Source organism: Pollicipes pollicipes, unplaced genomic scaffold, assembly GCF_011947565.3.
Source record: "Pollicipes pollicipes isolate AB1234 unplaced genomic scaffold, Ppol_2.1 Scaffold_4881;HRSCAF=5763_pilon_pilon_pilon, whole genome shotgun sequence".
NCBI lineage: Eukaryota > Metazoa > Arthropoda > Thecostraca > Pollicipedomorpha > Pollicipedidae > Pollicipes > Pollicipes pollicipes.
Window position 1 is genome coordinate 11082048 of NW_023596576.1, and position 25526 is coordinate 11107573.

At 58.2% G+C, this 25526-nt stretch overlaps 1 protein-coding gene across 1 annotated transcript; it reads left to right on the forward strand.

Moving 5' to 3' along the window:
- Nucleotides 1–3636: 3636 nt before the first annotated feature.
- Nucleotides 3637–10077, forward strand: LOC119099823 (anoctamin-8-like). Its single transcript, XM_037222900.1, has 7 exons — nt 3637–3840; nt 4976–5173; nt 7258–7389; nt 7875–8045; nt 8175–8179; nt 9617–9713; nt 9988–10077. Exons 1-7 carry the CDS (start codon nt 3757–3759, stop codon nt 10075–10077), a joined length of 777 nt encoding a protein of 258 aa, XP_037078795.1. The 5' UTR covers nt 3637–3756.
- Nucleotides 10078–25526: the final 15449 nt, after the last annotated feature.

Consider the following 25526-nt stretch of genomic DNA (forward strand, 5'->3'; position numbering starts at 1 on the left):
CACTTTGCAGTGTCGAAACTGCCTGACGGCTCGGCACAGGTGACTGATGTGGCCACCGGAGACACGGCTTGCCATGAACTCATGAACTCACGCTGTGTTCCTTTTCACACAACATAGACTACATGGTCCCTGAGCCACGATGGGCTCAGGGACATGTCAAAATGTCAGCTGTTAAATAAAAATTGCCTGACTCACAAACGTAACTGCTAATGGGATCATTGTAGCTGATAATGATATAATGCCCCCCCCCCCCCCCTGGTGACGTCCTTCTCTTAGTTTAAGTGGCGTAGCTGCACCCATCGTAACAGATCTATTACTACTTCTACGGATCACTAACATCGAACGTTGTCTACGGCGACATGCTCGCCAGTGGTACGGCCTGTTCATTTCAGTTCTGGTGGGAGAAGCACACCACGTGTGGGGTTACGGCTCGTGGACCAACTACTTCCCCAATTTCTGATGGCCTTTACCATCGGTCTCATGGAGAATGTCTACAAGAAGGTCGCTGCTGGCTCAACGAATTCGGTACGTTGGCGGCCATGGACAGATCGCGAGATGAATTACGTCAGCAGCCGTCTGTCCAGCCTGGTTGGGCGTGTGGCTAATGCTTACGGTTGCCTTACCGCGCCTGGCAGCCCATGCCATTAGCGGAGTGTCTCAGAAAATATGCTTTCGCCGCCGTGTGCAGGTTTCGTAATTTGTTCGGGACTCACTCCGTCGCGACCAGCAGCCGGGCGTGACCCACGCCCTCCCTCCGCACGACAATCGCTGGGCGGCCAGAGCCGGTGTGGCGCGAGCTCCGGCCTGCCGGTGCGCCGCGGCCGCGCGCTCCGCGCCAGCGTGCCGGCGCGGGCGGGGGCGGGCCCGCCACTGGCGGCGCCGGTGGCTGCCTGGCTCCGGCCGCCGCCGCGTGCCGTCAGCTGTCGGCGGCGTTTTACGGCGGCGCCCCGGGCCATTTCTCAGTCCGCCAACAATGCCGGCCGCCGCTGCCGCGTCATCGATCGGCCGGCGACGCCCTCGGGCCGCCCGACAGACGGTGGAGTGTCGGCCCGACAGAAGGCCCGATGTCGGCCCAAACGACTGGGTCGGCCCGACAGACGGCCGGGTACCGGTCCGACAGACGCCGGGTGTCGGCCGAACAGACTGGCCGAGTGTCCGGCCCGACAGACGGCCGGGTTTCGGCCCGACAGACGGCCGGGTGCCTGGCCCGACAAACGGCTGGGTGTCGGCCCGACAGACGGTTGGCTGTCGGCCCGACAGACAGCCCTGGCATGGTGGTAGTCCACGTCAGGTTGAAAGCCAAGCAGCTGTGGCGGCGCGTAGGTCAGGGTCTCGTGGGTGAGGATTAGAAGCTGGATCTCTGCAGCTCGGGCGGTCTCATCAGGTCGGCGCCACGCCTGGTGATCACCCCCTGTCTACTGTCGTGTGGGCGCACGACTCTCCGGCCTCTCCTTTGTGGCTGGTTCCCGTGCTCCGCCCTGCCTCGTGCCGCCTGCCCGGATTTCATGCTTCGCTCTGGCCTGTCCCGCCTGCCTGGATCCTGTGCTCCTCTACGTCCCGTCCCGCCCACCAGGATCCCGAGCCTGGGTTACTCAGCTCCCGCCGGCCTTTGCAGAGAACTATAGACTGGAGGAGAGCTACCAGAACCACCTGATTGTGAAACTGGCGTTGGTGAGTCGGCTCAGTCGACTGGCGGTCGCACACGTGCTGTGTTGGGCCCCCCCCCCCCCCCCCCCCCCCCCCCAGATCTGCTGGCGGGTCTGGTGTGCCTGGCATCACTCCGAAGCAGCATGAGGATGCGGGACCGGCGCTCGCGGTGTCGCTCCGGCTGTGTGTTATTGAGTTCTGCACCCCGTAGTTCGCTCTCCTCGGACCCGGTCGAGTCCGGTTCTTGTTGTTGCCACTATGTTTGATGTGTTGGTCACATTTGACTTGTCTTTATTGATGGCGCTCGTTGTGCTTGCTGCTTTCCAGTATTGACCCATTTCAAGGGAACTCGTGGTTGGGACTGTCTTGTGGTTATAGGATGGGGTTCATTGTTATTCATAGCGGTACGCTGCCAATATTTGATGTCGCTGGCTCAGCAACCCCTTCTTTCATTGACGTAGGCGCAGGTTATTTGATTTTGCACGCCATTTTCATAAGCCATGGTCGGCTCGGGCTGACTCAGTTCTGCGGTGCGATCCACCATAGCCTGTCTCTATGATCGAGATGGCCTGGAAAGTATTTGGATTTCACGGGGCGAGTGTTTGCGCACGCTCGTAAACTTCCACTGAATACGGTGGGTACATATGAACGCCTTTGTTACCCTGGCTAATAACTTGTAAGTCTTGTCTAGAGGTCTCGCCATTTTAGGTTCGCTCTTATTTGTTCGTGGTCGGTGAATGCGCCAGTACTGCATTATTTGACTGTTCTTTTCAGATGCATGTTTTGCTTTCGTGCACCCTGTATTTCTAGAACGTTCCGACTGCTCTATGACTTCAAGGCCTGCTTGCTGCTTGCTCTATTGCCTATTGAGTGTGACGGGCTGCATGGATTCGAGCACCCCGCAAGGGAGAAGTGAGGGTTCAGTGTGTGGGTGTTTGCCAGTGGCTGCAGCTGGCCTGCTCATTGGGTGTTTTACCCTGGGTCGTTTGACAACCTTGATCTGAGATGGCCACTGGACACAGTGGAGGTGAGCTTTGGAAGGCTCGGCCGTTGTCTTTGTTCGTGTCTTCACCGATATCTGTTGGGTTCAAGACTTACTTCTGTTGGTTGGGTGGGTTTCCCCACTACACCAGCTAATGTCACCCGGGTCATTTGCAATTTTGATCGCATCTTGAAAACAAAACTGAGAAAACCGCTCACAAAATATTTGTTCTTTGCCTTTGGCTTCCCAAGTTCTTTGGCTCGCCAGCTTAAAGGAAGATATACAGATTCTGCTATTAAAAGGCAGAGAGTAAAGCTACGTTTCGAAAGTCAGGGGTGACATTGCTTGACTGACTTCGCACCAGTGAGGGATTTGCATGGGCTCACTTGTCGCGACATTCTCTTCCCTTCCCTTCGTCTTTTCTTAAATAAGGAAAACGCCCTCAGCCTGTGCCTGTCCAATACGCATGTTTTTGCTCTGTCACGTTTTTTCATCCATCCGTCGCACCCGTCCGGTGTGATAAGACTGTGAGGAAATTGTTATGGGACATTCCAACTATTTATTGAAGAGTTGTGTCTAAAGCGCTACGAGGTTGTTTGCGCGGCGTCAACTTATGGGGTTGTGACGTCATGTTTGCCTTAGTTTTCAGTCGTAAATTCCTTCGCCTCATTATTCGACATTGCCTTCTATCTGCAAGACATGGAGCGGCTAAGAAGGTAAACGGTCGCATTTGAGAGGCGATGCTGACCAAAGGTAACAGACTATCGCTGCTCTTGCCAATTGTTTTATAAGCAATATGTTAGTTTTCAAGGATTTTTGTGTTAACAATCTTGCAGTGGTTCGTTCCGATGGCGATAGTGGTTCCAATTAAGCACGTTGAAAATGTGTTTGGATTACTCTTTGTTCTCCTGGGCGACAGGACATCGTCACCAGTGTCTTTTGTGTGCTGCCGCAGCAACTTGGAACCCTTCTGATCATCCGGCAAGTGGTGGGGTAATATCAGGAATCTCTAATCCCATTCCTGAAAGGGCAAATGAAGCTGGCCCAAATGAGCTTCGCCATGTTCGGTGCCGTCTCGCCGTCTATGGAGGAGAAGCCGAAGCTCGACGCCAGCCCAGTGCCTGAAGATGGCAGCACTTCGCCCCGTTCCGACGCCGGACGCCAGGCAAGAAACATCAGCCAAGCTGAAATTAGAGTCGGCGATGCCTCAGGTGAGTCGCCACTTCAAGGAAACGGCATGTGGTCTTGGTAGCGGAGGCCATTTTCGCCCTCTTCAGCGAGCTGTACGCGCTATCGGGCTGCGCTGTCCTCAAACCCGACCTTATGGCTTCAGATTCCATGGGACGCATTGTACATGCGGCCGTCTTGGCTGTCTCGTTCGAGCAATGTACGGCACTGTGTGACTTATCAGCAGCGACGGATGTTGTAATATACGTATGGGTCTACGTCCCCTTTGGCCAATCCCCCTAGCTGTTAACGTGAAGCATGTCCACTCGTGAAGAGATCCAGTTTGTGACCAGTCTTGCTGGCGGATGGGCCATACTGACGCGCCTAAACCTGTGAAGTGAATCCTAATCTCTGCCAAGTGGTGTTCCTCATCCTTCAAAGATCATGAAGCGGAGGGTAGCGTCGTGGCCGCGATAGCATCATTCCAAAGGTTTTAGCTTAAAGCAAGACTGCTTACCGTCGCTTATGATTCCGACGTTCCTCGCTTTGGGCCATCGAACATTTTCCACTGTTGTGCAAGCCACTCCACGTCTAGCGACACAGCCTGTCAAAGGAGGAAACAGTGGAGGTCATGAGTTTTCTAGTCAGTCTCTGATTTTGTTATTATTTTCTCAGTAGCTCATCATAATTTGCATCGCGATAAATTGTATTTTGATGCGTCCCCCGTTGTTGCGCTTTGCGCACGTTTCAGGGCATGGTTAGTCTCGTCCGTGTGCAATAGGCGCCGGCCTGCTGTGGCCAGCCGCGTGGCGACGCCGCTCGAGCGTCGCTCCGGCGTCGGGCCACCGTCGCTCGATCGCCGCCCCAGCGCTGGGCCGCCGTCGTTCGCACGCCTCGAGCGCCGACGTGCTCTGGCCAGCCGCGTGGCGTCCGCCGCTCGAGCGTCGCTCCGGCGCCGGGGTCGCCGTCGCTCGCGCGCCTCGAGCGTCGACGTGTTCTGGCCAGCCGCGTGGCGGCGCCGCTCGAGCGCCGGGCCGCCGTCGCTCGTGCGCCCCGAGCGCCGACGTGCTCTGGCCAGCCGCGTGGCGACGCCGCTCGAGCGCCGAGCCGCCGCCGCTCGCGCGCCTCGAGCGCCACCTCCTCCCCACTTTCACTGAGCACCGACGCCCGCACCGCCAGTACGACGGCACGTTTGAGGACTACCTGGAGATGTTCATCCAGTTCGGCTACGTCATCCTGTTCTCGTCGGCCTTCCCGCTGGCCGCCTTCTGCGCCCTGCTCAACAACGTGATTGAGATTCGCAGCGACGCCTTCAAGCTATGCGCCATCTTCCAGCGGCCGTTCGGCCAGAGGGCGCGCAACATCGGCACGTGGCAGGTGCGTGTCGGGGGGCCGGGCGGAGCGTCTCCGGTCGGGGTGGTTTTCTGGGTGGTGGCCACGGTATTGGAGACACGTCGGCGCTGTGTGAGCCCTGCGCATTGTTTCGGGCACGTTGTGAGATGTGCCGCTTGACAGGGTCATTGCCTTACTTATAAGTGCAGAAGAACGTGATATTAAATTGTCTTATCATCCTAGGCAGGTGTGAGATGTGTGTTGTGTGCAGCGTGTTTTTGTTTAAATGTGTTCATCTTAGAGGCAGTTTAGTGGACCCGGTGACCTGCCCTAGTCGCCGAGGCAGCGATGAGATAAGCTCAGACCGCTCAGCTGGTGAATGTCGCAGGGAGCCGCTGGCTTAGGTCGTGTTACGCGCCGATGATGCAGAGCGAGCTCTAATTGTCCATTTTTTGTCTGCTGTAAGACATCATTAACTCAGGTGGCTTTACTCATCCCTGCTGCGGGAAGAAAACCACTTGCCGGCTATTTTCCAAAGTTGCAGATGAACTACGCAGACGATATTAGGTAGCATTCCGTCCCATTCGTCATAAGCACACGTCCTGTTTTTTTATCCAGCTTTGTATTTATTTCCTTACAGGACTGCGTGTTTTTTGGGGGGGGAGGGGGGCATGGCATAAGGTCGGTGTCCGGGCGTCCCCAACATCCCATTGGTCCAACAGTGTACAGTCTCTGAGTCCCGACACCTTAGTAGACTTCCGACAGTGTACAGCCCCTGAGTCCCGACACCTTAGTGGCCTTCCGACAGTGTACAGCCCCTGAGTCCCCCGGACACCCTAGTGGCCTTCCGACAGTGTACAGCCGCTGAGCCCCGACACCCTAGTGGCCTTCCGACAGTGTACAGCCGCTGAGCCCCGACACCCTAGTGGCCTTCCGACAGTGTACAGCCCCTGAGCCCCGACACCTTAGTGGTCTTCCGACAGTGTACAGCCTCTGAGCCCCGACACCCTAGTGACCTTCCGACAGTGTACAGCCGCTGAGCCCCCGACACCCTAGTGGCCTTCCGACAGTGTACAGCCGCTGAGCCCCGACACCTTAGTGGCCTTCCGACAGTGTACAGCCGCTGAGCCCCGACACCTTAGTGGCCTTCCGACAGTGTACAGCCGCTGAGCCCCGACACCCTAGTGGCCTTCCGACAGTGTACAGCCCCTGAGCCCAGACACCTAGTGGTCTTCCGACAGTGTACAGCCGCTGAGCCCCCGACACCCTAGTGGCCTTCCGACAGAGTACAGCGCTGAGCCCCGACCCCCAGCCACGGCGGCGGCCAGCCGGTCCCGTGCCTGTGCGTCTCCCCTCCCGACACCCGCGCAGTCCAGGCCGGCGTCGCTCGGCCCGGGCGGTCCCGTGCCTGTGCGACTCCCCTCCTGACGCCCGTGCAGTCCGGGCCGGCGTCGCTCGGCCCGGGCGGTCCCATGCCTGTGCGTCTCCCCTCCCGACACCCGTACAGTCCGGGCCGGCGTCGCTCGGTCCAGCCGGTCCCGTGCCTGTGCGTCTCCCCTCCCGACGCCCGTACAGTCCAGGCCGGCGTCGCTCGGCCCGGCGGGTCCCGTGCCTGTTGCGTCTCCCCTCCCGACACCCGTACAGTCCAGGCCGGCGTCGCTCGGCCCAGCCGGTCCTGGTGCCTATTGCGTCTCCCCTCCCGACACCCGCGCAGTCCAGGCCGGCGTCGCTCGGCCCGGGCGGTCCTGTGCCTATGCGTCTCCCCCTCCCGACACCCGTACAGTCCAGGCCAGCGTCGCTCGGCCCGGGCGGTCCCGTGCCTGTGCGTCTCCCCTCCCGACACCCGTACAGTCCAGGCCGGCGTCGCTCGGCCCGGGCGGTCCCGTGCCTATGCGTCTCCCCTCCCAACACCCGTACAGTCCAGGCCGGCGTCGCTCGCCCGGGCGGTCCCGTGCCTATGCGTCTCCCCTCCCGACGCCCGTACAGTCAGGCCGGCGTCGCTCGGCCCGGCCGGTTCCCGTGCCTGTGCGTCTCCCCTCCCGACGCCCGTACAGTCCAGGCCGGCGTCGCTCGGCTCGGGCGGCCCGGGCAGCCGGCAATCTGAGGCAAGCCGCCGCTGCCGCCGGCAGGACGCCATGGAGGTGATGGGCGTGGTGGGCGTGATCGTCAACTGCGCGCTGATCGGCATGTCGGGCCCCGTGCACCGGCTCTTCCCCGACATTTCCACCACGCAGACTGTGCTGCTGGTCATCGTGCTGGATGTGAGCGGTGTTATCAGCGTCGCGGCGCGTGGGCCCAGCTACCGCCGCAGCCGGGCCCACATGCGGCACTTGTGAAGGCGGTTCAGGCGTGGTGGATTTGGACTACTGCCTGCTGGGAGGTCCGTGCTTTCACGCATTGTAGTTGGATTTTCTTCCTCACATAGGCTTCTCGGCAGTCGTTTTGTCGGTGGGAGCTTGTTATGTTGCAGGAGCTGCCACCGAATATGCTGCGACCGCATATCCGTCGCTTCGGTCCGTTGTCCTATGACATGACGTAGCAAACTGTGTTAGATGCAAATGTGATGTAAACTTTGGATACTGATGCTTGTCATTGTCACACGTTTTTGACTGGCATATTCGCCACATGACCATGTTGTCCAAACCGCTTCGGCACTCCCTGCTGCTGGATGGCATATTTCGTACGCGCTGGCGTGTCCGCGCGCCCCCATGCGACGGAGCGTGACGCCGCCCGCTGCCGCCGGCAGCACGCGCTGCTGCTGCTGAAGCTGCTGGTGGCCTACGCCATCCCGGACACGCCGGCTTGGCTGCAGGCCGAGATCGCCAAGATCGAGTTCAACAGACGCGAGGTCCACAAGCGCTCGCTGTCGTTCGGGGTCCAGCTTCTCGTCGGTGGACTCGAGTCCGCAGCACCGCGGGTAGGTGGCCTCCTGATCCGAGTCTCCCGTCGGTGGGCCCCTCGGCGCGCTGCCTGTTCAGCAGCGCGTGCGGGTGGCCCGGAACCGCTGCCGCCCCAGCTATATCGTCACCCGCCCTCCTGCCTCCAGTACAAGTCAGCCTCGATGGCTTCCCGTCGTTCTCACTCCCTGCCGGCGGTCATCTCTCTGCTGTCGCTCGTTCACTGTCTCGCACCACGTGTGGCCGGTTGGTCGTGGCGGCCGGCGCCGCGCGGTGCCGGCCGCTGTCGTCGCGCTCGTGTCTGTGTGGCGGCTGTCGCCGGGCGACCCGACTCTGACGGCTGCCCCCGCGCAGAGCGCCGGCCCCCGCCGCCCAGTAGTGAGTCGCGTGCCGAGAGGCCGGAGCGCATGGCTCGGGGTGGCCGCTTCGCCGCGCTCTCGTGCTGCCGCGCATGCGCAGACGGCACGCCTGCTGACGCGGCACAGGGCACGCAGGGCCGGCAGCGGCGGGTGGCGGCGGGCCCTCCTTCTACCGGCTGTCGTGGGCGCCGGACGCCTGACGGCCGCCGGACGCGGCGTCGGCAGCACCGCATGGGTGACGGCCGCTGGGGCGCTCTGCCCGTCTGGTGGGGTGTGCTGCACGTGCCGCTGAGTGCTGACAGACCCGGGCATTGGGGAACACAGGACGGGGCGGACGGCTGGCTGCCGCGTGTGATGCCCCTCGGGAACGCCCGCCCTGGAGACTGCGGGTGGTAGATGCTAGGCGCCGTTTGAACCCTTCTCCCCTGCTTTCATACAGCGCTCCCCGAAGCGCCGCTGCCAGACGACGAATTATGTGGGATGGCGCAGAAAGAATCAGCACCGTGTGCATAGTCCAGACTTGGTGTGCGTGTGATCTTTTCGGGCTGTGGCCGCTCTTTGGAGAGCTTTCAGGGAAGTTTTGGTTCTGCTGTCTGTTTTAATATCCATAAGTCGCCTTAGCTACGCCTTTGACGGTTTACTTATGCTTAGCACTCGTGTTTCCTACTAACGATGTCGTAACGTGTTGTGTGATTACCAGATCATGGACTGTAAGATGTTGTTGGCATCCAACCGGTTAACGCTGGCAACGCGATAGTCGTTGCAACGCCTGCACATGCAACGCACCCACCTTGCTGTCATCACGTGTCTTGCAGTGTAAACGCAGTAAGAATGGGCAGCACATGTTTGCAGTGCTTCTCCGTCATTTACGGTGACCGTGGCCGTGCCAGGCTGCGTCGCACCGCGCCGTGCTGTGACCTTGCGCCTAACCCGGCCTTCTCTGGGGCTGTGCCGGCTACTGACACGCCGTTCTCCGACCAAGGTCGTGGGCGGCGGAGCAGGCGGACGCCGGCTGCCAGACGGACCCGTACCTGGACCGGCGGCCGCGCGTCGTCTCCGTCGGCTGCCAGTACGAACCGCCGCTGGTGCGGTCGCGGCGCGCCGCCGACCGCTCGCCGGAGGCGGCGCGCCCCGCTCACCGGCTGACCGCGGCAGCACACGCTGGACGCGGCGCAGCTGCGGCAGCGGCGGCAGCCGGCGACCGTGGCGCCGCCCGACGAGCCCGACCGCAGGCTCAGCTTCGACCAGTGGCGGGAAGGCGTCGCGGCGGCGGCGGCGGCGCGGCCCGAGCTGTCGCGGCGACTGACGGAAGAGGTGGAGGAGACGCCGGTCAGCCCGGCGGAGATCGACAGGCCGCGGGTGGCGTCACCGAACGGCGCCGCCGCCGGGCCGGCGGCGGCCGAGCAGGAGAGGCCGCCGGTCGGACCCCCGGAGCCGCCGGCCGGCCGCCCGGCCGCCGTCGCCAGCCCGCTCAAACGGCACAAGCCGCGGCTGGCCTTCCTGAACCGCACCAAGTCGCTGTCGCACCTCTTCCACAAGAGCAACGGTTGCCAGCCGGCGGCGAGAGGCGCGCCGCGCCGAGGAGGAGGCGGCCGTGGCGCAGCCGCAGCCGGCTATGGGCGAGTTGAGTGTGCTGGACCCGGACCAGCTGGTGCTGCTGTCCGACATCCAGAACAACGACCCGCAGGCTTGAGCGCCCCTCCTCCCCCTCCCCCTCCCTCACACGTGAGACGATGGTCTGTGTTCTCACCGCCGCGCTCGGAGTGTCAGCCCCGATGCTGGACGGAGCCGTCGCTGGCGCTGGTGCTGGTCCCCTGCCGACGCTGGCGCGGGTCCCCCGCCGTCGCTGGCGTGGGTCCCCGCCGCGCTGGCGTGGGTTCCCCCGCCGTCGCTGGCGTGGGTCCCCCGCCGTTTCTGGCGTGGGTCCCCCGCCGTCGCTGGCGCGGTTCCCCCGCCGTCGCTGACGTGGGTCCCCCGCCGTCGCTGGCGCGGGTCTCCTGCCGTCGCTGGCGCGGTTCCCCCGCCGTCGCTGGCGCGGTTCCCCCCGCCGTCGCTGGCGTGGGTCCCCCGCCGTCGCTGGCGTGGGTCCCCCGCCGTCGCTGGCGCGGTTCCCCCGCCGTTCGCTGACGTGGGTCCCCCCGCCGTCGCTGGCGCGGGTCTCCCGCCGTCGCTGGCGTGGGTCCCCCGCCGTGGGTCTCCCGCCGTCGCCGTCGCTGGCGCCGGTCCCCCGCCGTCGCTGGCGCCGGTCCCCCGCCGTCGCGCCCGTCCGGGGCTGGTCTGGAGGGGTTGCGGTCCGCCAGAGCGAGCGTCTCAGGTTGTCGCGGCGCTTCCATGGAGCTGGAAACGCCTCCTGTCGCCAAGCAGCGCTGTGCCTTTCTTGGTTTGCGCTTGGTTGTTTTGTTCGGTGCAGCATGTTGGGTTGTAAGCGGGTCGCCGAAGGGCACGCGCCGGGACGCGCAGCGCCGTGTTTTTTGGCGTCGGACGTCCTGGCCAGAGAAAGTCAGCGATTACAGCGGCGCTTAGACGGCCTTGTGGTGGGATGTTGTATCAGTTTACGTCCGGTGTACGTCACTGTCAACTTTGCGTCGCTCGGGTTTTTGTCCAGGTTTGTGAGATCCTTTCATTGTGTGGCCATTCGACGCTGGTTAGCTATTAGGCCGATGGTTTGCGAACTAGGGGTACATTCCCGAGACGGTAGATGTAGTGAATCGTGCAATCCGTGGAGGGATGAACAAGAGACTGTATTCTTCACTTTTGTGTACCGTTGTATGCATTACTTGCCGACATTTCCGGCCAATATACAGGACAATTGTCAAGGGTTTTGTGTTGGCATTATGTGGACTACTTGTGATAAAGAGTAGTTCGGTAGTGTAGCAGCCGTTGGCGGGACATTCTGTGCTGCAAAACAGCATGACGACTGTGTACCGGATTCCGCTTTTGCGGAATCGCTTCCTACCACGAGCTCATCCCGCGGGACTAAATGCGAATCCGACTCCAAAGAGCACTGGGCAAATGAGTGAATTTTGATAAAAGTGCAGGAAGGCAGGCATTTGCGATCGATTCCATGCTGACATGGATTTTCGAGTAATGAGAACCGTTGAGATCTTTACTCATACTTGAGTAGACTCGTGGATGACTCCGGTGGCGTCGTTCCGGCTCAGGCTCACTTCCACCGACTCCACCTCGACCCAACGAAGACTCCGACTATGCCTGACTGGCTTGGACACCACTAGCAGTGTAGTGCCAGGCTGGATGCATGAACTCACTTCGGGTTTCGAGGCTTGTGCACTGCAAGCGTGAAGATGCGGAAGATGTCTTCCGGTCAACTCGGAGTCGGCTTGGAACGTTTAAGTTGTTCTGAAACATTGTAAATTGTTTTACATTTTGCGCATCGATTCTTGTTATGTATGGCTAATGTCAAATTTCATCACGTTACCGAAGTTGTCGCGGCAGAAAGGATAACCGGTTGGATTTATTCATTTCCTCTATTTCCCCATCTCGATAACGGAACGTCTGAACAGTTTCAAATTTCTACATATGGCCCCAGGCCATTCCCTGCCTCATTTTTACACAGCTGCATGCTTCTACCCTCCAAGCCACGACTGATCCGCTGGGTTCTTGGACCACACCACTGATATCATGAGACCAGACTTCCACTATATGAGACTCAGAACCCCGTCTCACCGACTCGCTGTCATCGCTCTGTGTGCAGCAGCCTCCCGCAGGCCAGGCGGCCGCCTGCGAGCGGGCGGGCAGCGCAGCTCGTGATGATTGGCGGTCGGCCGCCGCCAGTCCTCGACGCTCCAAGCGCCGAGGTGTGCCGTCGCCATGGAAACTACCGCGTCGGCACAGACCTCTAATTGTGAGGAGAGTGGGGTGTCTGAACTGTGCAGCTCGGGCAGGATTTCCCGGCTTAATTGACCCTGCCGAGCGTGGTCGCAGAATACAGAGGTGTAGGGTGGCTGCATGGGAAGATGCGGGGTAGCTGTATGGAGATGTGGCAGGGTAACGATGCGGGGGGAATCCGGATGACCGTGTGGGAAGGCGCAAGGCGACAACATGAATGAGAGGTGCGCACTGGCGGCATGTGGGCGTGCGGACTGGCAGCATGGGGAAATGAAAGTGGTTGTGTGGAAGGTGGAAGGTGGCGCTGTTACTACACCCATGACCTGTGCCTTTCATCGAAACGAGTACCTGATAGACGTTTAGGTTACAGCTCACATTCACGATGGAAACATCCGCGCGGTGCCAGCCAAGCTTGGCTTACCCGGATGGACTCCCTGGAGATCCAGCTCAAGAACCGGCATGAAAATGGCCAGGTAATTGCCCCTCCGACTTATGTTTACTAACACTGAATGCGTGTTAGTAGTAAGTTGGGTGACTTCAGCGGCCTGTCATTAGCTGTCACAGCTGTGGCTAATTTAAGCCTTCTCCGGCATGATTTGTTCATGTCTATTGCACAACGCGAGTCCTGCCGAATCTGCACCACCTCTGCCTGCTTCTCTGCGTTTGATTCTACTTCTTGGCTGGGAGCGCTGCGAATTGTTTTTATGTTTCTGGTGTTGAAATGAGTGTTCCACCTTTAGAGTCTACTTCAAAAGCATGCCCTAGTGAAACCTCAGGACTAGTTACGTCTACTGATTACACTGCGAATCGCCACTGCACCACCTTCAAGATATAGTAAGTATATCAATTTAGTTATTTTCGAGTTCAAATTGCCCTGTCAGCGCTTTGTAACAGCACCACGCTTCTTCTCTGCCGTCGCGAGCACCGTCGTCATGACAACCACCGTGCTCACCTCTACTAGTGTGGACAAAAAAGTTTGTGATTGGCCCAGCGGGCCTGCCACCAAAATGTTGAAGTTTGAACCAGTGCGCCACGCGGATCATGTGATACACCCAGTCCCAAAGTAAAACTGCGCGTCGAAAAGAACCGCTGTGGTAAACGTCATAGGAAGAAATCCGTCATAGTATAACGTTTCGTTGAATAGGCAGGATGAAAGCCGCGTGTTCGCATCTCTTTTTTCTAAACTGTGTTCCAAGATTTCGTAGCATTTATTATGCAAACACTTTCACATAACAGTGTATTACAAATATTACGGAACACACGCGCTGGAAAAAGCAAGGCAGAGGAATGTATGGCTCTCACAGTGGTCAGCAGGTAGTCAAATGAGATTTCTCCCGCAGCGTCCGCTGCTTCCAATAGAAATTCTGAGCTATCTAGGATTTCGACAAAGACTGGTGTTATTGATCAAACCGTATACGTCAGGTATGATAAGTAAAAAACGCAAAAACCGTGGGATGCTCCCTTTAGCGTACGGTTCGTTGCGCCGCTGGATAGAGAGGGGGGGGGGGGCGGGCATTTCTGGTTGGCTGTTTTTGTATAACGGTATAGAAGAGGAAGAAAAAAAACATGTTGGTCTGTTACGCTTGCATCGGTTTCCGGCACAACCGAATGCGAACAGCAAAACAGATGTCGGCAAAACGGTTCGGGGTGTGCCATATCTCTTTTGTGCTTTCCTTTCAGCTGCAGCAAAACCCAGCCGATTATGAGATTCGGCACGTTCATGCGCGTTTGGGCAGATATGTGACAGACACAGAATGTTAGCTGGAGGCGAATCTTGTCATGCCGGTGCCAACAACGATGCAGCGAGGGAAGTGGTTGTGTCCGTTTTGTCACATTCTGCCTGTATGTCTGAGCTGATGGAAAAACTTGCTGTTTATGATCGGCCTGATTTTCTACAATTTAACGTGTAACACACACACAGTTATCGTTGTGCCAGAGCGACATGCAACCTGCTACGGCAAATGGATACCGCACCGAGTACTTGGCCTTTTATTTTTTATTCTGGTTTCCAGGAACCTGGCCGTCCTGACATCAACAACACTGAATATGAGGTGACACACGCACTGAAACAGCGACACATTATTCATGTCGGCAATTGTGCGATGAGTCCTGTGCAATACAGATTATGGTGATGCAAACGTGGCTTCTGAGTGACGCTGGAGATACCTGGCTTACCGCGTATTGTTGCCCAATGTTACGGTGTGCGCAAGATGTCGGTAAGTGGTACAGAACAGACTGTGCACCTAAAATAATCACACAAACACGTAACGCATGCTATATCTTCCACATTCCCAGCGTTCTTCCCACACGCTGTGCTTATTTTTGCACACGCAAAACATTTGCAACGGCGGCTAACACCCCTACCGCCATCTACCCTCGTGGCACTGTGTCCCCCGCCCAACCGAACTGTCTTTTGCAGCAGCAATCGGAAGCAGCAACCGCTCCGCTTCTCCGCGTCTTTCCACCCAAACAACTGGACTAGAACACGCGGCAGCGCGACGCACCAGATCAAACACAACACAAGGTCCAGGCCGGCCTGCCCCGGACCGGGTGAGCCTTCCGCAGCCGTGCTCTGCCAGGCCCGCGCCGCCACTCAGCGGAGCACCGACGCCGGCCCGCCCAGACCGCCGCCTGGGTGTGCGGAGGGGAGTCAGAGCCTCAGCCCACAGATGATGACGTCAGATCGGGAGCCGCCGACCACCGCCGGGCCGCGCCGGGCCGCGCCGCTCCGTCAGTGCACGTACTGGTTCTGGGCGTAGAGCTGCGAGTCCACGATCACGCTGGTGTAGCCCGCCGCGGCGGGCGGGCAGTCGCAGAGATGTGGCACCGGGCCGTCGGCCGGCGGGTTCGGCCCGGCCAGCGGGACACCCTCCGCCAGCGGTCGCCCCCGGTACCGCTCCGGGCAGTCGCCGTCCGGGCAGTGCGCCTCCGGGCAGAAGCCGCCCAGCTTCTGCCCGGACTCCCGGCAGTGGTCGGCCGGGCAGCACGGCTCGGCCGGCGGCGCCAGCGGCTGGAAGGCGAGGAACGGCTCCTGCCAGCGGTGGGCGTCGGGCGCGGCCCGCGCCGCCGCCGCCACGGCACCCTCTCGCGGCGGGCGGATGACGGCCGCCGGCTGGTACAGGGGCGACGGCTCTCCGTCAGGACCGCGCTCCAGCTCGCCGGCGCCATTCTGGCTCGGCTCGCCAGCCTCCCCGCACCGGACAAAGAGCAAAGTCTCTCCGACGTCCCGGTAGATCCCGCGGGCCTCCTGACGCTGGTCGTCAATGTTTTCGAGTTGGACAAGTTCCATGTAGTCGCTGCCGCCCTGGCACCTGCCGTCGTTATCAAGGGGACGCCGGTTGTTGTCTTGGTAAGTCCCGCCATTTTGCCGGTACCTGCCACCGGTATCCTGGTACCCTCCATCATTATCCTGATACTGTTCGTGGGACTCTCGATACTGTACAGGGGACTCGTGGTACCGGGCTTGTACCATGTCGTACCGTTCGTCGGAAACCAGGTACTGCCCGCCGCCCCCTTGGTACCTCCCTTCGTTCTCCTGATACCGTCCGTCGCTCTCCTGGTACCGGACGTTATTCTCCTGGTACCGGACGTCGTTCTCCTGGTACCGTCCGTCGCTACCCTGGTACCGTCCGTCGCTCTCCTGGTACCGGACGTTATTCTCCTGGTACCGTACGCCATTCTCCTGGTACCGGGCGTCCGCCTCAGTATTCACGGCCGGGTACTCACAGAGCAGACCGGAGCCGCAGTCTTCCAGAGCGTCGCTGAGAGCTAGGTGGTCCGGGGCCAGCCGGAGCCGCGAGTCAGCCTCGCAGGCGGCCGGGTCCGCCTCGGCCGGCCCGCCGGCCGGCTGGCGCCTGTACGGCAGGCAGGACGCGGCCGCTGCTGTGTGCGGCTGCAGACCAGGCTCGCCTGGCTCCGGGTACGCCGCACTGTACGTCACGAGCGCCTCGGCGGCGTGGGCCCGGCTGGTAGGACTGGCCGCCGGGGCCGCGTGCCGAGCAGCGGCTGCGCTTCGGCGTCAGCAGCTCCTCCTGGCGGCGGCCGGAGCTCGGCTGCAGCTGGCTGGCGTCCAGACACGTGCCGCCGGCCTCTACGTCACTGCGGCGGGAGGACACCGGCGGTTAGCCGCTCGGTCCGCCGCCAGCCTCTGATCATTATATTGGGCGCAGGATGACGTCAGCCCCTCCCCCTTCCCCCCTCCTCAACGGCACTGCGCTGCGTCTCACATCTCTAATTTTCCGGGGCCAGGGGTGGTCGGCTTTGTCTGGAATGGCCGCATATACGGTGGGCATCAGAACTTGCCCCTCCCCCTTTCCCTCCTCTAGGAGAGACTGGCGGAGCAGCGCGTTTCAAACCCCTTGCCCCCCCCCCCCTTCTCTCCTCTGGGGGAGACTGGCGGAGCGGTGTGTTTCGAACCGCGGGCTCTGTGACCTATCTCCGATCAGTCAGCTGGCAGGCCGGAGTGGCAGGTGGCCGCGAAGCCGCATCTCGTTTGGGTGGCGCCGCCGCTCCGATAGCTCGAGCACGCCACAGGAGCCTGTCTGCTAGCGGCTAGCGCTGGCCGGCCGCCGGTGAGCGCCGGGCCCCGGGCGGAGCCGTGACCTGACCGGCCACGTTCGCCGGTCAGCGGTCCGGGCAGGCTGGGACCCAGGGCTTTTATGGACTGATGGGCAAAGCCGGCGGCAAATAAATGAACTAAAAGAAAAGAGAAGAGCTTTTAGAAAAGCGATGAGCTCGGCTGCAGTGAGCTGCTGTGTGGCGGCACTAGCCACGTGCCAACCACTCGCTGGCATGACCAGGCTGAAATTTGCTCTCTTATTATTCCAAACATTAAGCGTTTTTCCGTGATCGAACAAAACCTCACTCTACATTATTCGGAAAGAATTTCTGCTTATTCTAAGCATGTGTGCTGCCTTCACGTCTAAGGGAGAAGTGCCAGCGACTTGCTCTGATGGGCAGCTGTCTGGGATAAAGATGAGGAACCCTGGTCGCCTGTCCATGCGTTACACCTAGAACGAAGGTCACCCGTCGGGCTCACAGCGATGTATCGCACAAGTCTGCTTGGCCATCCACAGCGCGTATGTTCGCATTGCAAGGCTGACGGCGCCAACTGACAGCGGCCAGCCTCCTGTCTTCTGACACCGTCTGTCCGACCTGAGCACGTGGTTGACGCTGACGATGCAGTGCGGCCGGGAAGACCTGCTGTTGTGGACGATGGTGACGTAGCTCTGCAGCCACACCCAGCCGCTCGACTTGGTCAGAAACCGGTAGTACTTGGTCTTCGCCTGGCCCTTGTATAACACTGTAAAAGCAGGATGTAGTGCGCGTCGGCTAGTGTCACAAGGCTTCGCAGCGAGTCACAGCATGCAGGCAGTTTGCGCTTTTTTTTCGTTGCACTCACTGTTACGCAGAAGGTGGCTCGCTGGCTCGTTACATCCTGCGCTATGTTCATCATGACGAGTTCCAGATCGCTCGCTGGGCCATTACATCTCCAGCTGTGGTCCAGTGTGATGCGTCAGATAACCAGCTGACTCACCATACCGTTTCTCTTAAAGCAGTCGAAGCGCCACTTAAGCCAAATACCGATCAATCCACCTAGCTCCTCGTGAGGGAATCATCACTAGCACAGTTGGTGGCCATGGAATCAGACACGGGTGAAGAGAACAACAAACGTCAAGGGGTGGTTTCAGAAGCACTTTCCGTCGTAAGAGAGGACGACACTGCGGTGCGATCACTCCACATACGCTGGCGGCCCTACGGCAAAACACGTACGCAGTCTGTGCGCCTGAGCCACGCTGTGGGCGTCGTGGGCGTGCACGAAGTGGTAGAGCGTCTTCTCGATCATGTCCTGCGGCTCGTACCCGGTCAGAGGCAGCACTCTGCGGGAACCGCACTCGTCAAAGCGCCGCTCGTGCCACACGCACCACCTCGGGCTGGGGACATCACGCCAGCGGTCCCCCTGTCAGCGGGAGCTCTGGGGGCCGACTTCATCGCATTCATCACGTCACACGACACACATTACGTCACAAAGCCCGTTGTTTTAAGCTGCTGAGTTCGTGTCCGGGGCTCATATCGACGGGTTAGTCCGTGTCAGAGATCTCAGTGGCGGTGAATAGGTGGGGGAGGGTCTGCTTACCAACTGCTGTATGCGCCCTTGTTCGTGCGTCACGACCGGCGCAGCGGTGTAGGCCATTCGGTACAGGCAATGGCAAATCGATGCCCGGAGATATTCGCACAATCGCGCTGTGTGAGCGTCGCATGCGGAACCAAAGCTGCACCCGCGTGCGGGCAAGCACTGCATACACGCGTATCGACAGCCATTACTGTGACAATGAGGTGGCTAGGAATGATGTATGTAAATCGCTTGTCTATTCCCCAGGGAACTGAAAAAAATGAAGCAAGGTACGTGTGAAATGAATGGTATTGTTTGCACTAATTGCCTCACTCATTAAAGAAGCATTTACCGGGTAAGAACGTGAACGATTTCTTTCCTTACTTTACACTGTGCTCCCTAACACTCTTGTCGGCCTTTATTGCCCTCCACTGCTGCACTCCGGTCCAAACGCCTCAGCGTGCCCACGCGGCCTCTCACCTCGCGTCTAGGAAGATGAGCTTCATATCGAGGCTCGCGCGGAACATGAACGTGCTGCCGGCCATCTTGACCTCGGTGACGGCCGAGGGAGGGCAGCGAGTGGCCCACGGCCACCAGGCCCCGCACCTGGCCGGCGCTGACGCCCGAGTACGGCCGCAGGCACTTGAGGTAGCCGCTGCAGTGAATCGCCTGCGGCGTGAATGAGGTCACGGGTCACGGTTGGGAGCGTGGCGGTGGGGGCGAGGGGAGCGCCGTGGCCGGTTAGGGGTCGAAGCGCGGTCAGCTGGGCCCGGATCGGGCGTCAGCTGATGCTGTTCTAGCCAGGCGCATTGGCTCACCAATCCGACATTGGCATGGTCCGTTCTTTATTGTCAATCTCCGTTGTCACTTATGACGTCACGGGTAGGTATGCCACACCCATACTGGAGCGTAGGACCCGCACAAGTCGTTGTGATGTGGTTACTTTTGACGTCACATGTAACAGCTTGCGGACGGCAGTAGTTTGTGACAGAGGTATCTCTGGCGCGTGGCTCCTACAAGCCAGGGCGGACAACCACCAGTAGGCTCAATAGCATGCAGGTACCTACGTAATGCCGTATGATATGGTACCGTTACGGAAGACAGCGATAAATATGTGACAACACCACGCAAACCTCGAGGAGGGGTTGCTATGCGTATTAAGAGCAAAGACCTGTTGGTGCAATGGGGGCTTTGATATAGAAAACAAACAAGGCATTGCGACGCTGGGAGTTTGGCTTTTCTTTAGATCTAACAGCAAACATCCTTTTTGAACAATACAAAACTTATGGACACTCCGCTACAGTCAGTGAAATGAGCGCGACGGTGTTACCAATGTCTTAAGTGAAACGAAGTATGCCGTACAATGCCGTTAAAATGCCGTTATAATGCCGCATGCCGGCATGCCGTTATAATACCGCAGTCGTTCCATATGCGGGTGGTGCTGTAATTTCAGCACCTGCCCGTTTGTCAACTGAACGGGCGTATGTCCAGCCCAGCGAGAGCTCCTGCACCCCTTGTCTTCGCCCCTGCCCGTTACCTTATAGCCGCCGGCTGTCAGCCCGGCGTTCCTCTTGGCCAGAACGCACTTCATGCGCACGACGAAGCTACACTCCACTTCAAAGTCTGCCGGCGGAAGGAGGGGCGCTGTCGGCGTCCGCTCGCCCGCTGGTGAAGCACCTCTGAATGGGCCGCAGCGGGGACAACAGAACTGGTGATCTCTGCGCACGGACTGCGTGCGTCTCAGCCATCCCTGCATGGCTGACTTTACTTGTAATGGGGGGACTTCGCGCAGTAATGCATTCTGTTATTGGCCCTAATATCGGTCTAGTTAAGTTATCATTAAAGTCTCTGGACTTGACACAATCGCAAAGCTGTTCACTTACTATGACGCTACCCCATCGGTTGCACCTGCCAGTTATTCACCCGTTTGAGTTTTTATTGGCCTTTTTCCAAATTATGGAAGGGTTTTAAGAGCTTTGACGCCCATCTTTTACGTTAATAACCGACTAAAGCCATGTGTTCAGGAGGCTGTTATCAAAAGGACAATAAGTTGCATTAGAAGTATTCGTTAAGGCCTCTACTCGACATGTCCTGAACGCGCTACGGATACCTTGGGTCATGCCGCAATTTTGCCAAAATTGGTATCGACCCAACCCCGTTACCGATTCGTTCTATCGACCCCATCCGGTTACCCATTCTATGTATGTGAGCATCGACGGGCTTTCTCCACCTGTGATGACTTCTTGCAACATAACTATCAATGTGCGTATTTCATCCTTCGACGAGCGCGTTACCACTGTTTAGACCCTCAACCTTGTCACGGCGGTGTCGGCTCTCACCACCTCTCTCACCAGCGCACCCATTTCTCTCACCAGCGCCACCCCACTCTCTCACAACCATTGCCCAGTCTCTCACACGTGCCATTCAGTCATTCACCAGCCCCGGTCAGTCTCTCACCAGCGCCACCCATTCTCCCACCAGCGCCGCCCAGTCTCTCACCACCGTTGCCCAGTCTCTCACCAGCGTCACCCAGTCTCTCACCACTACCGCCCAGTCTCTCATCAGTGCCACCCAGTCTCTCACCAGCACTGGTCAGTCTCTCACCAGCTCCGGTCAGCCTCTCACCAGCTCCAGTCAGTTTCTCACCAGTGACAACCCAGTCCTCACCACCACCCGCCCAGTCTCTCGCCCGTGCCAGTCAGTCTCCCATAAGCGCCGGCCAGTCTCTGGTCTGTGCCGGTCAGTCTCTCACCAGCGTTGCCCAGTCTCTCACTAGCACCATCTAGCCTCTGATCTGTGCCGGTCAGTCCTCTCACCAGCACCGTCAGTCTCTCACCAGCGCCGCCCAGCTTCTCACCAGCGCCGGCCAATTTCTGGCCCGTTCCAACCGCCTGCTCGTCAGCGTACGGCTGGTCCGCCTCCAGGCCCACGCGCTGGCCCAGCATGGCGGCCATCTCTTCGACGTCCGAGGTGTGGAGTAGTCATAGATGCTGTTTTCCCGTCAGCTCCAACTGCCGGACAGCAGCACCGTGTGTGGAAGCCGGGCACCGCACGTACCCTGCGCGGGCAGCACCACCGCGTGTGGAGGCTGGGTGCCGCACATAACCTGCCGAGCAGCACCACCGTATGTGGAGGCTGGGTGCCGCACATACCCTGCCGGCAGCATCATCATGTGTGGAGGCCGGGTGCCGTACATGCCCTGCCTGGCAGCATCACCGTGTGTGGAGGCCGGGCGCCGCAACATACCCTGCCGGGCAGCACCACCGTGTGGAGGCCGGGCGCTGCACATAAACTGCCGGGCAGCATCACCGTGTGTGGAAGCCGGGCGCCGCACATACCCTGCCGGGCAGCACCACCGTGTAGAGGCCGGGCGCCGCACATACTCTGCCGGGCAGCATCACCGTGTGTGGAGGCCGGGTGCCGTACATACCCTGCCGGGCAGCATCACCGTGTGTGGAGGCCAGGTGCCGTACATACCCTGCCGGGCAGCACCACCGTATGTGGAGGCCGGGTGCCGTACATACCCTGCCGGGCAGCATCACCGTATGTGGAGGCCGGGCACTGCACATACCCTGCCGGGCAGCATCACCGTGTGTGGAGGCCGGGTTGCCGTATATACCCTGCCGGGCAGCATCACCGTGTGTGGAGGCCGGGCGCTGCACGTAGGCGTAGACGGGCACTGGAAGGTTGTTCTCTCATAAGCCACAACCCGTCTCTGAGCCGATTAATGCTTCATCATACACAAATCACCTTGACTTCAGGTCATAAAAGTGCAGAAAATGCAACATAGGCCTAAAATAGTGTCGTCACAATCAGTTTGACAACCATTCGTCGGTTGACTGACCAAATGATTCTCTCATACGACTATCGATGTTCGTATATCATTCTTCGATCAGATGACATCAGATGACATCAGATGACATCAGATGACGTTTCTCCGTCGGGTCCATTACCCAACGATGGACTGTCCTCCGAAATGCAGAGATGTCATCTGGCCTTTTCAGTGTTTTTGCGCTGATAGAAGTTTACAGTCAAGGTGCTTGGTGTGCCCAATAAACGTTTCCAAAGATTTGACACCAAGCCTTTTAGACATAGGCACACTATACGTTTCGAACTCAAAGAGGCTCCGGCGACCCCCACCCCCCCCCCCCCCACACACGGCTCACATGAAATATCTGCCTTGCATGTTAGGCCAGGATTAGACCGGGGATTAGCACCCAGTTCGATCCAGCAAAGCTTCGAAAATGTTATGTTGAGTCTGCTGCCTCTTTGCCCAACGAGGGTTTAATGATCCCATTCAGGGATGCATCGTGTGTTGAAAGATGACTAAGGTCATCTTAACGGAAAGCGAATGGGTGATCCTACGCCAGATAAGTCACGCATTGTAGGCGAAAGATACGCCACGTAATCTGACGGAAGATAAGCCGTGCGTGTGCGGGAGGCCTCGGTTGAACAATCGACAGTCCGTCGCACTCCCGGTCCCGTTTGAAGTGCATCGATTTCAAGCAAATCAATGCGGGAAGTGGCGGTGAGGGATCTGCTGTGAGCGCCGCTGAAATACATCAACCGGGCGGGACGAACCCTCTCACAACCATTGTTTTGTGCGGCCACCGGTGTGCCTTGAAAGCGTGATTAAGCACACCGTATCGCACATTACAGGCACCGCGCTTGTTCGGGTCCAGCGTCGGCACAGTATGCGGCTAGTGAGCGCTCCAGACCGTCGGCGTAGGCAGCCGCCGCAGGGCCACACGCATACCCGGCAGAACAGCACGCAGGCGGCACATGCTTTGTAGAGACCTCAGCGGCACACATCTGTGCTGTCGATGTCCTTATGCTCAGTCCATGGACGTCCGCTGGCGCCACTGCCGGGCCGCCGCGACAGGCCGGTCAGCCACGGCGGCCCGGAGCTCCAGCCGCGACCGGACGGTGCGGCCGCGGCCCGCGGGCCGGCCCGGCCGCCGACGGCTGCCGGCGAGCTGCCGCGGGCCAGCCGCTGCCGTGGTGTCGCCGCTCCGCAGTTGCCGCGTGCTGTTCCCTCGGCGGCCAGGCCGTCCTTCCCCCCCCCCCCCCCCCTCCCCGCACTGGCTGTGGCCCAGCGTGCCGCTGTAGACCGGCCGGCTGTTGGGCCGCCTCCAGCTGCCGCGGCAGGCGAGGGAGGCCCTGCCAGCCAGCTGTGGTCAGTGGGCGCTTGGCGCCCGAGATCAGCTATCGTGAAATAATAGTTCAAAAAGTCCCTTGAAATCAATTCGTACCGTTCAGAAATTGGACTGCGGCGTATATCTAACTTTCAGAGTTTTCAGCTCTTCTTCTAAAGATTTCAACAGCGACAACAACATGCAAATGGAGATTTTATCTTTATTGGTCTAGTTCTACCACCAAATTCTAGAGCCAGGTCACGGTGCTGTGAATTCTAATCCGGTTGTATCATAAATATAAAGATTGCACGGCCGAAGCATATTTCCGGATCACTTTCTGCAACGTTCCAGTTGACATAAAAAGCGCTTGAAGGCACTTTCTCCAGAAACGTTGTCGTTTTCGCCTGCCCGTTTGCCAACGCCTGGTGTTAAACGCAGGATCGATGCGGCAAGGTCTTTGGAGACTGCAACGCCGGGCGCCGGGGTTTTGCTGGAAGGCTTGCGAGCGCGCATGGCCAAAATTGTTTTATGTAGTTCTCCCACTGTTCGATTCTAGACAAAGGTGATCATTCTGAATCCAAAACAGGTTGATGGGAAGGCAAATTTACGACTCTATTTCGATCTAAGTTCTACGTTTACGATGTCACTGTAATTGAGCGCCGAGTATGCGTACGTCGGCATAATCGCATGGTAAATGGGGAGCCAGCTTAACTAACAACGCTGTTACGCTCAGCGTGCATCGCGCATGGAACTGCTGTGCCGGGTGCATCATTTTCACAAGTTCTAAGTGAAATGGGCGACGGCCACTTGCACACCCTTCACACCACACCACGCCACACACCCTTCCGAGACACAACAGACTGGGACGGTGTCCCCCAGGCGTATAGCTGGCTCGCAATTTGTGTTATTGAGAAGAGCGTGGCAAAGGGATTCTAAACAGGAGGGCACTGGCCTAAGCGCAGTAGGGAAAAATTGGAGGTCATGTTCTTGAATTATGCGGGTAATTAATAGCAACAATAACTTTATATACATATATATATATATACATTTAATAATCATGATATATCACAATAACTATGATAACTATAATTAATATAACTATAATCACTAATTTTAACATTCACTAAAATTCATGTCTTATCGATGAAATTTCGGTGTGTCGAGAACCGGCGCATAAATGGGCTGCACAGCCACTTATATGCAGCCAATGGACACTCCGTTCGTTTATATAAATGCTCAACAAATTACCTTAGCAAGTAATGGTAACTTATTCATCAATTTAATTCTTCCGTATGTAAGAGAAAGCTGCAGCTGCACCCCTTCACCTTCACCAAACAGGTGGCTTTGGTGAGAAGGTAATGCAATCTACAGGGCTTCCATGTATGATTGCTGGAGCTACACGCATGAGCTTTACAAATATGTATATCCAATTTACGTTTATATATAATTTATATATACATATATACATATATAACATGACTGAGAGGCCAGATTCGTGGAAGTCGTCACGAGAGAACAGGTCCAAAAATTTCTCAAATTTCGTGCCTTATATATATATATATATATATATATATATATATATATATGTATATATATGTATATACATTTATTTATTTATGTCTAGGTTGTACAATGGATGGCCAGAACATAAGGCACGAAATCTGAGAAATTTTTGGACCTGTTCCCTCGTGACGACTTCCACGAATCTGGCCTCTCAGTCATTTTACAAACCGACATGCATGATTGGGGTTACTGCATGTTTGTCTGTGTTGCAGATAGATGTGCAGCATGACCCTGTTAGCTTCACACACCCCTAAGAAGGCTTTGCATGTTATGATTCGCCTCATCTTTTTGAACTATACATATGTGCTACCTGTTCTGTTTGTGTATCTTGTGCGTTTTTGTTTTAATTGTGGCCTAAGTTGAACACTTCCGGATGCTTCCAATCTGCTGTGAGCCGAATGTGGCAAGACGGATGACCCGTTTGCTCGCAAAAGCTTGCATTTAGTTGAACATCAATTGTCCGGCAGATACGGAACAAATCCTCAC

Bases quoted from the DNA above. Each gene is read 5' to 3' on its own strand.
- LOC119099823 (XM_037222900.1), top strand. From the start codon at position 3,757: ATGGCAGCACTTCGCCCCGTTCCGACGCCGGACGCCAGGCAAGAAACA. The intron at 3,841-4,975 runs GTGAGTCGCCAC...CCGCACCGCCAG, and splicing joins TAGAGTCGGCGATGCCTCAG to TACGACGGCACGTTTGAGGA. The intron at 7,390-7,874 runs GTGAGCGGTGTT...TGCCGCCGGCAG, and splicing joins TGCTGGTCATCGTGCTGGAT to CACGCGCTGCTGCTGCTGAA.